Source organism: Mesoplodon densirostris, chromosome 1 (genome assembly GCF_025265405.1).
Source record: "Mesoplodon densirostris isolate mMesDen1 chromosome 1, mMesDen1 primary haplotype, whole genome shotgun sequence".
Lineage (NCBI taxonomy): Eukaryota > Metazoa > Chordata > Mammalia > Artiodactyla > Ziphiidae > Mesoplodon > Mesoplodon densirostris.
The window spans coordinates 26,100,401-26,111,236 of record NC_082661.1 but is presented as its reverse complement, the minus strand read 5'-3'; the positions used below and the strand labels follow the sequence as shown (position 1 = coordinate 26,111,236).

The 10,836-nt window shown below is 40.0% G+C and overlaps 1 protein-coding gene across 3 annotated transcripts; it reads left to right on the top strand.

Moving 5' to 3' along the window:
* The first annotated feature begins 6,696 nt into the window (after window positions 1-6,696).
* On the top strand, window positions 6,697-10,515 carry SFR1 (SWI5 dependent homologous recombination repair protein 1). Of its 3 annotated transcripts, none has more exons than XM_060104081.1 (5): window positions 6,697-6,788; window positions 7,062-7,100; window positions 7,644-7,759; window positions 8,369-8,779; window positions 9,834-10,515. In XM_060104081.1, exons 3-5 carry the CDS (start codon window positions 7,664-7,666, stop codon window positions 10,023-10,025), a joined length of 699 nt encoding a protein of 232 aa, XP_059960064.1. In that variant the 5' UTR covers window positions 6,697-6,788; window positions 7,062-7,100; window positions 7,644-7,663; the 3' UTR covers window positions 10,026-10,515. The 3 variants fall into 3 exon arrangements, with proteins under 3 accessions (XP_059960064.1, XP_059959974.1, XP_059959893.1); XM_060103910.1 differs by lacking the exon at window positions 6,697-6,788 and adding an exon at window positions 6,809-6,825; XM_060103991.1 differs by lacking the exon at window positions 7,062-7,100 and having other exon boundaries at window positions 6,707-6,788.
* Window positions 10,516-10,836: the final 321 nt, after the last annotated feature.

Genomic DNA, 10,836 nt, shown 5'->3' with positions numbered 1-10,836 from the left:
CAAGTCCGTCCTCAATGTCTGCATCTTTACTCCTGCCCTGCCACTAGGTTCATCAGTACCATTTTCTAGATTCCATATATATGTGTTAGCATATGGTATTTGTTTTTCTCTTTCTGACTTACTTCACTCTGTATGACAGACTCTAGATCCATCCACCTCACTACAAATAACTCAATTTTGTTACTTTTTATGGCTGAGTAATATTCCATTATATATATGTGCCATATCTTCTTTATCCATTCATCTGTCAATGGACAATTAGGTTGTTTCCATGTCCTGGCTATTGTAAATAGTGCTGTAATGAACATTGTGGTACATGTCTCTTTCTGAATTATGGTTTGCCCAGTAGTGGGATTGCTGGGGTCATATGATAGTTCAGTTTTTAGTTTTTTAAGGAATCTCCATACTGTTCTCCATAGTGGCTGTATCAATTTACATTCCCACCAACAGTGCAGGAGGGTTCCCTTTTCTCCACACCCTCTCCAGCAAAAAATAGTGTATTTTTTGGTAGTGTATTCATAGCAGACAGGGTTGTATGGGTGGGTAAAATTGGTAGATTGATTCATCCTAAAAGCTAGTGACTGAAAATAAATTGCTATCCCTGTAGACAATTATTGGAATGAAACAAAATCAGCTTCAAAACCTGAGGAAAATAGCTCTGAGTGAAAATAACATGCACTGGGAAACTGTTTTTTAAAAAGAGGAGCATCTTGCCAAAGATTCAAACTCATTCCTCTTGGAGCAGCTTAACTGCACAAACTTTATGCTAATTGTTTTTATATTAAAGATTTGGCAGCTTTACAAAAATCTTAAACTTGCACATGCAGGTTCAAAATACCCTATTTCAATGGCCCAGAGTTAAGCTAGGAAAGCATTTCAGATAATGCCAACCTGTAGTAATGCTTGTTCGTTTGTATGTTTGTTTTTAACCTATGGATTAAACCTATGGGTGGTTTATAGTTTATAGTTTCTTAGGAATTTGTTTAACAAATGCGGACGTGATTAGTTTTCTGCCCTCCAAAACCCAAATCTGTGTTCTTTGGTATCAAGGGATGTTATCTGCCAAATGACAGGCTTTCAAAAGTCAAGAAGACCATCTTTGCTGGTGAGTGTTATTCCTGCACTTGGTATGAATTCCACTCACAGCAGATCTTCAGCAGCATAGAGGCTGAGTTTTCAATATGCAGCATTCATAAAAGGGCATAGATTCACACATTATAAAAAAGTGTAAGAAAGAGAGTAAAGAGTACAATGGAGATAGAGTAAGCCAACATTCCCATGTACTGTGGCGTATTGGCAAAAATTAAGTAAACTTCTCTTGACTAAAAAAAAAAGATAAAAGTTGGAAAGTGGCCATAAGAAAAGTATAATTTGACTCAGAGCTAGTCACTTACAAAAAGTGAAAAATAACTGAGATGATATCAGTACTTGATAGCTGCTATAGTAATAACCAGAGTGACACATAAGGGGAAATTTTGGGAGGTGGAAGTGTTGGGAAGAGTTCGAGCTAAAGGTGTTCACTGTTGAAGGAAAAGTATTATCTGTCTTAATCTCGTGTTAACAAAGTCTAAATAGCTGAGTGAAGTCTTGGAGAACCATGTGGGGTGAATGTAGGCTGCATTCTATGCTTCTTTTCCAAGAGCTTCTTTTCCATGGGAAAGATATATTTTCACTATAAAAAAACAGTGGTATCATTTGCCGAGTGTGGGTCACCAGCATCATCATTAAACTTCACACATTATTTCTTGGGAGCCACAGAGGTGGAGAGGTGAGTAATGTTGATATCACTGACAAGTCGTGTAATTTAGACACAGTGTGGAGTTAATGGGCACTAGGCATGATCTTGGAGATGGAAAGGGAGAGGATCAAGGAAGAGGTACCTTTGCTCAAGCCGCCTTCCCCACCTTTGACCATGCCTCTGCAAGGGATCCTCCCCGGGGGGGGGGGGGCGGGTCAGACCTCTTGGTCAGGGGTTCTAGCATTCAGTGGGTTTGGTACTGCTCACAAAGGTCCCTGATGAAAACATTTTATGTTGCCTTTGGGAGTGGTGGGAAGGGATTAAGTTTCAGTCTAGTTCTTAGATCCTGAACTGGGCCAGAAAATTCCTGGTTATAGGCTAATGCACAGATCTACTCTACTATTGTTCTTATCATCAAACTTTGCCAAGGTGTGGAAGAGCAGAAGCCGAAAGATCAGTAGTGTCCTAGAATATGGTAGAATGGTATCTTAACTCCTTATTTTATTGGTACTAATAGACACTCTTACTCCCCCATTTTAAAAAAGCATCACCAAAAAGAAACCTTTTATATTCTCAAGACCAAAACAGTAATGAGAGGTGAGGCTAGAACACTGAACTGACTTCTTGCTGGCACTTCAAAAAGGTTTCAACACTGTGAAATTATCTTGGGAGTTGTTACTTTTCAAACTTCAGGTGGTTAAAGATGATTACAAGACATGTTCTGTTGCTTAAGGATTTGCTGACATCTACTGTCTTTTTTCTCCAAATGACATTTCTGAGTTAATAAAGGATCTGAGAAAGATGTGGCCTTGAGCAATACTTTTATTACCATTACTTTCCCACCATTTAACTCTTCTGCCATGACCCTCCCACTCACCCACATCCTACCGCCTTCCCCACTGCGTTATTAATCTAACCTGAATCACTCTATTCTTCTCCAAGAGAACACACCCCACTAACAGCAGTGAATCATAGATACTCTTACTTCTCTAGTCTCTACTGGACTTGATGAAATGCCAGATCTAATAAAATAAAAGGATAGGAACTTCGCGTGAAAGGAGTTCTTTAGGTTCTTGTTCAGTATATTACTCTCAATATTAGTTCCCAGATCAACTTTCTGGTTACCTGGTGGTGAACAGGTTTTTATCATTGACCCTCCCCTTATCTCCAGGCTCGAAGTAGCCATCCTACTCAGTGAGTCAACCTCACAGCCATGCCTAATAGCTAAGTCAAGGGCTCTTTCACCTTGAAGTTGAAAATAAAATCCTTTCTTGTTTAACTTGACTAAAAAATATTAAACAGTTTACTCTCAAAGGTCACTTTTTGATAACAAAGTCTTCAACAGTCTTTACAAGTGAACCAATTACACTGTAGAATTCCATATGAAACATTTAGGTAATAGAGAAAAAAAGAGAATGAGTTTGTCAGTTATTCAAAGGGAAATTTATGAGATGACAGCACTAAAACACATCTTCTTCACCACGGATAGGTCTATAGGATGAGATTTGAACTCATGGCAAGAGAAACCTAGAGGAGAGTTTTTGAAGGTGATTTTCAACTGACATATCAGTGTCATTAGAAATATTGAAAGCCAGTTGAGAGAATTTAGTAGACTTTCTTGGGAGTGTTATAAATTTAGTTTAACTTGTCCTGATGGACTTTATAAATCAACTTAATCATGTGGATTTTATATAGTTCTTCTTCACCCAAGTGGATTTTAATTCCAGTTTTAAAAGTGTGTATGTATATTTTAAATTGCTTAAAAAATAGCTATGGATATTACCTATCAATACAGAAAAGTCAATGGAATGGAATTTAGGTCATCCTGAGATTACTGTTAAGATTTTTAAACTAAGGCTAAAGCTACGAATTTTTACAAAAATTACTGCCATAAAATTTTAAATTGTGGCTTGAAAGGGTGTGCGTGTGTGTATGCTTGGTTTTGTGGAGAGAGGGGCAGAGAGAGAGAGATAGGGAGAGAGACACTATTCACTATTCTCTTCTTGCTATTAAGAAAGAAGAAACCCTCATAAAGTTTTTTAGGTTTATGTCATTACCCCACCAACAATAATCACAGACAAGAATGAACGGAAGAAGCATTTTACCACACCCTGATGAATAGCAAAGCGGTGAATAGTAGCCTTGGGTACTGAAGAAAGTTAAAAACAGAGGAAGCCTGCCTTAGGTTAGTATTAATTACTATTATCATTGAATTCTATTGCCCAAATTATTCTCTATGGTGGAGTAAAGAGTCCTTGCTTTCTGGTTCTCTGGGGCAATATTGTTCCCTGCCTGAAAAGTTTCATATGGGGGCTTACCTGGTGGCACAATCGTTGAGAATCTGCCTGCCAATGCAGTGGACACGGGTTCGAGCCCTGGTCCAGGAAGATCCCACATGCCGCGGAGCAACTAACCCCGTGCGCCACAACTACTGAGCCTGCGCTCTAGAGCCCGCGTGCCACAAATACTGAAGCCCGCATGCCTGGAGCCCGTGCTCCGCAACAAGAGAAGCCACCGCAATGAGAAGCCCGTGCACCGCAACAAAGAGTAGCCCCCGCTCATCGCAACTAGAGAAAGCCCGCACGCAGCAACGAAGACCCAACGCAGCCAAAAATAAAATAAACAAATTAAAAAAAAAAGAAAGATAAAAAGAAAGTCTCAGATGAAACATACAACGTCATGTGTCAGAAACAACAAACTCCTAATAGGCCAGTAGATTTCAAGTTCCTAAAGACATGGAAATGGTTGCTAGGCTTTATCTAAAGGTACAATGAAAACTATAGGGGCTATATTCCCGATCCCTTACACTAAATTGAGAGTGAAAGGTATGTTTCCATTTTGGTACATAATGGGAGTAAGTAAAATGCAAACTTGTATTTGGGAAAATCATTCAATTCTAACAACACGTGAAAGTCAGAGATGTAGGTCAGCAAATGCACATTTCTGAAATACAGGTTGTTCTGAGTACATGTTCTGAAGTTCTCTGAAAGTCTGGCTAAAACAATCCCTTATAATATACCAGTTCACATAATAAGCAAGTCAGAACTTTTGCTAGGCAAGATGTTGTTTTCCTTTATGGAGCCAGCAAAAACACAGCTCTAAGCTTAGGTTATAATGATAAAAGGCTTTTGGAGCAGCTGATTTTAGGGAATCATAAAAACAACCCAACCCAAAGTGTAAAGAATATGCAGAGTGTGCATCATGCTTCTAATGTCAGGACAAATCACTCCGCTTTTTTTTCAGTGTAACTGATGCCAATGGATGAGTAAAGGGAGAGATAAATGTACAGACTGGGACCTGTGGCTTGCTGAGGTGAATAACACCTGCATCACAAAATCATGAGTTCTCTCATTTCGTAAATTCCTTGAGATTAATTTACATACTTTTTGAAAAATTTAGAAGGATCAGAATATATTACCAATTATATGTGGAAGCTCCAAGTTTTCTGCTATTTATGGCTTACATGGTGAGGTGTCCTACACATCACAGCATCTTTTTAAAAATCTGTGGCCTTTTTTGGGGAGGTAAGTGAAGGGGTGAAAAGATTATATGATGCATTCCTTTAGATCAATTAGGGAATGGTGAATATAGTTGCATCGCTAGCATAACTATCGAGTGCTTCTTAGATACCTACTGACGCTTTTCACTGCCTGTCATGAATGCTCATTTAATTCTCCAAACCCTAGGAGGTTGATACTATTATCTCCACTTTACTGATGAGGAAACCGAGGCACAGCGACACTACCTTACAAAGCACACAAAATGATGGTGCTGGGATTTGAACCTAGGCAATTTGACTCCAACATTTATGTCCTTAATCACTGTATTAAGTTGTTTTCAGGTTCCATATTTACATCCCACTGTTTAGCACTCAGTGAATTCCTTCTGGATCCTAGCTACCTTTAAGCCATTACTATCAGATGTTAGTAAAAAAGACAGGGTTAACGTTTAAAATGGCCATTCACTGGGATTCGAACACTGGCCCGTTAAAATTCCCAACTTCCGCGCGACTCAGAAATTACTCAGCTGTCTTTTCCTAAACCCAGGGCTCCACCCAATTTAGTTAACTTTGTTGTTGCACAGCAACGGGACGTCACCACACAGGAAACGAGGATTATTTTAGACTGAGGATGCCGCTGCCCAGTACTCAGCCAGGGCCCTATCTGCCTCAATCACCCCAATTCTGGACCAACCCAATCTTATTAAGTGATTGTTCTGCTTCCTGTGTTGCACCACAACAGATTTCCTTGGGCTACATTTTCTCTCAGATTTGACGACAAGATTCGAAGCCAAGCTAAGAAATCTAACTTTTGAGGTAGATCCGGCCGAAAACCCGTGGCGGGACCGCAGAGTGTGCGGCAGCGAAGGCTACAAAAGAGCTCAACTGCATCCGCCGGGGCTCTCAGAGAGACTGCTAGCGTGTTTGACTGTCAACAGGCCATTGAACCCCGCGCTGCTCTTTCGTGGTCTCTGCCTTTGGAGTTCACAAGCTGTAAATTTAACACACAGCCCGCCGCGCGGCTCTGGGTCCCGGGGAGTCTGAGGAAAGGCCTTTGCTGGGGGGAGCGCGGAGAAGGGACTGACGGGAGCCAGGAGAACGGGAGGGGCATTCTCAGGCGTCCTTCACAAACACACAAAAACTAGGAAGCAGGAAGGGAAGGCGATGCAAGGAGAGAGGAGGGAGGGGAAGCCGTGAATAAAAGCGCGCCCCTCCCGGAATCGGTTACTCGTTTTAAGCTCATTCCGGAGAGTGCCCAACTGCTGCTAAGGATTGCGGCCGCGCGCGCGCGCTGAGTCCCACAGCTCTCGGGCGCTGGGCGGAGAAGAGCCGCGTGCCTCTGTCAACCTGGCCAATCACGCTTTTCGGCCCCTCCCGCGCCGCCTCGCCCCGCCCCCTTGCGGAGGCTCGCGGCCGCGCGCGCGCAGTCCCGCCGCTCCGGGCGCAGGGCTAAGTGGAGCTGCGCGCGTCAGTCAATCTGGCCAATCGCGCGTCTCTTCCGCCTCCCGCGCGGACCTGCCTCTGAGGCTCCCGGCTGCAGGCAGCAGCTGGGTGAGTCCTTTACGCTCTCCGGGGATGGCGGAGGGAGGTAGCGTGCTGGGCGTGGAGTGGGCGTCTGAGAACTGGACTTTTTCGGGGATTGGGTGGGGAGTCAAGTAGCGCTCCCTTTCCCTGGTCAGGAAACCTCTCAGCTCTACCTCAGGCCTGGGGTCTCTCGAGGGCTTGCTGTAGTGGCGGGAGGGGAGGGAGGACTCCCTGTGGTATTTTTCCCGGTAAAGTTGATGGCCTTTGTTTGAGAAGCAAACTTCAGTCTCTCCTTTTCAGGGTCTCTTCGCTGCTTAATCGAAAACGATGCAGACAGGAGTAAGTTTATCTGTGCTTGGGCTCCTTATTCCTCAGGCCTGTAGGGTCGTTAGTTTTAGGCATACAGCCTTTAGGATTTAGGGTAGCGTGACAGGTCTGATTATGTTTTTTTGAGTCAAGATTTCAGTTGCATTTCCTTTCATTGTGAAGCTGCTGTAATGAAATTAAAGAATTCCTGACTATCCAAAGTTGTTATCCAACTCACCCCCCCGAATATGGCAGATTTTGAGGATTTTATCGGATTTTATCCATCAATAAAAACAAATGTGGAGTTGTTCATACGAGATGCTAGCTAGCTAACTTGTCATGAAAAAAACTAGTAGTCACCATAATGACCAACACAATTCGATTTAGGAAAGTAAATGGAAAACTGCAAAAAAAAAAAAAAAAGCAAGAATGAATCACAACTAAGTGAAAGAAGGAAGTTGGCTGGCTTACTTGGTGATGTTATGTAAAACAAAAAATTCTTTGATAAAAATTGAGGAATATATAGGGGTGTGGGTTAATTTGATTTCCGTTTTGTGATTATTTTTTGTTTTTTAGAAGTAAAGCAAGATTTCAAGATGGAAAGTCCATCAGACTCAGCTGTGGTGTTACCTAGCACTCCACAGGCTGTTGCCAATCCACCATCTCCCCGTACAAGCAGTTCAAGAAAACAAGTATGAAAATCTTAGTTCTTTCAGTGGATCTATTCTATATTTCTAAGTATTGTGGCAATGGTGGTTTCAAGTCTACTGAACATTGTCAGTTAACCTAATGTGTAAATTAGTAAAAATTTTATTAACATAATTTTAGGTCTTTCCCCTGAGATAATGTATTGGACCTTCCCCTCAAATTTTCATCTTGACCCAATTATTTTCATTTAGTTTCAGTTCAAGTTATTACAGCATTCCAAGCAGGAAGTTTGAATCTGACATCATGAAGGTCTTTGGGGGAAAGATCTAGGTCGTTTCCTTAATTTGTAACTCTGAAGCACCTAACCATGTCAGGCTTGGGACAATTGCTGAACACATGTTTGTGATTACTGAGATCAGTGTTTCAGCACTGTTTTAGAAGGGTGCCGGCTCTGCTAATATAAAAAGGGATTAAAACTTAGTGGAGTTTACAGGAATTAAAGACATTTTGTGATGTTACTTTAGATATATGGAGACAGAAAGTCATCTAGTGCTGTCTGCCATAGAAACGTAAGGTCTTGATTTCTAGTAGATTTATTTATATCAAGAATGTTTTTCTTGATTAACATTATTAACGTTTGATGCCTTTTTCAGCCTATGAGTGCAACCCTTAGGGAACGATTAAGGAAAACTAGATCTTCATTTAATTCTTGTTATGGTGTGGTCAAACGACTTAAAGTAGAGAGTGAAGAAAATGATCAGACCTTTGCAGAGAAACCAGCACCTTCAACAGAAGAAAACTGTTTGGAATTTCAAGAAAATTTTAGACACATAGACAGTGAATTTGAAGAACGTACATATTTGAAAAATACCTTCAAGAATATCAATGCATGTGCACCTAAATCACTTGATTCTGAGTCATGCAGTGATCTCCGGAATGACTTTATGAATGAGAATCTTCCCAAACATGGATTAAACAAAGAAAAAGCAAAATTGGTGAAGCAGATTCAGGAGAAAGAAGACCTTCTTCGGAGGCTAAAACTAGTCAAAATGTATAGATCAAAGGTGAGAAGAATTTCAGAACCATTGCCCAATTAATTATTTTATTTTTACATAAATGGTAGGAAAGTATTTCAAAAAGAAAAGTTTATTTTAGCTTAATAAGAAATAAGCCAAGGATCCAGAAGCCTGGCTTCCAACAGCTTTAACTCAAATATATCATAGATTCAGAGTAGAGCAGCAGAGGCCTCTAAACACCAGGTATAACTTTTAAAAGTCCCAGCCCTTATGTAATGTGCAGTTGAAGCTTTCTATCTAGTTTCCAGCCCACAGCAGTATTAGAAGCTTCAAATGTTAGCCGCAAGTGGCAATGAGAACAGAAGCAACAGTGACAGTGAATGAGAAAAAAAGCTAAAAATGGACCACAGTGTACAATGAAAAGTAGTTTTGGTAATGATCTTTTGTTATTCAATTATGTGTAACAAATTATTAAAATATTCCGAGCATTTTCTTTAAGGAAACAACAAATATATATTAGATTTTAGATTTCAACACAGATAAGGTTGAAGAAAATAGAATTTGGGCACTTGGAAGAAGACGACCCTTACTTACCTGGATCATTCATGTACATAGCAAGTGCTCCTTCTTCCCCAGCAATGTGTAATAAATGACGGAATACTGTATCTTATTTGCTCTCTTGAATTTTTAGGACTTCTCTAAATATAACTACTTGAGTTTTATGAGATAGTGACATTGAAAAATATTAATTTGAGTATCATTTTTTAAAGTACAGCTGTGGTAGAAAAAGTAGATTGTTTTTTTTTAACCTATATTGTTGCTTCTTTACATAGTTTTGCCCTATTTAATGATTCGATTTTTCCCCGAGGGTAAGGATAGCCTAGAGCTTCTACCAAACAAAACAGCCATAGAACTCAATTTGAGTGATAGTTACTTAAAACCATCCTACTTTTTTCCTGGGTAGAAGTCCCATTCATGTCCAAATGTGTTACCCTTTAAACCTACTACTCATTGACTGATTTGACAACTTTCATTAAGTAAGTTAGGATGACTGTCTAGTTATTGACATACATTTATGTCTTTTTTTTTTTTTCTGTTTCAGAATGACCTATCTCAGTTACAGATGTTAATAAAGAAGTGGAGAAGCTGTAGCCAGCTGTTGCTTTATGAGCTGCAGTCAGCTATGTCTGAGGAGAACAAGAAACTAAGCCTTACTCAGCTGATAGACCACTATGGGTTAGATGATAAATTGCTACACTATAACAGAAATGAAGAAGAATTTATAGGTGTTTAATTCATAATTTTTTTCTCCAGAATGTCTTTGTGGATGACAATGTAATTAAAAGATATTTATACATTTTAAAGGGAAGATGTAAACCATTAGGGCTTAGAGAAAGGTATCCTGGTGAACCTGGATCAATTTAGGGCCTCTGTTATATAAGTATAAACTAGGTTCTAAAATGAAAATTTAGTGTTTTGAATAAATTTGCCAAAGAAAACTTGACAGTTAAAGAAAGGTGAAAAAAAATTTTTAAATTAAATCATGATTAAAAAAATAATTTGGACAACTGTGGAAGTGAGTTTTAGTACATTGTTCTGTTTATTGTGGTAAAAGTTTTATTTTAAATGTTAAAAAACAGTCCATCTAGTGAATGTCTAAACCTAAACTTGTCTGAAAATGCCTGCCTCTCCTAGGTTTATGCCTCTCCTTTGTTTCCACCCATTTACCACGTATTTCCATCTGGATGGTCTAGCAGGTAATTAAACTCATATGTTCAAAATTACATTAGTTTCTGTCTCTTCAAATTTGTTACTTGTATTCATCATCTCAGTTAGTGAAGTGATCATCTTTTTCTTATAAAACCACATGTCCTCATCGCCCACTTCAAGGCATCACGGCATACAGGGCCTTTTACATTCATCTACCTTTCTAGTTTTATCTGTGAAATAGGTAAAAGCTAGCGTATCTACTCCATTAACAGTGACTCCTCAGCCAGAAACCCACCTTCGCTGGGTTGGGGTTCTGGCTGCCATGTTGTACATTATCTGTCAACCTGGCCATAGATGGACGTATGACCCACGCATCCCAGTCCTTGAGAATTCGG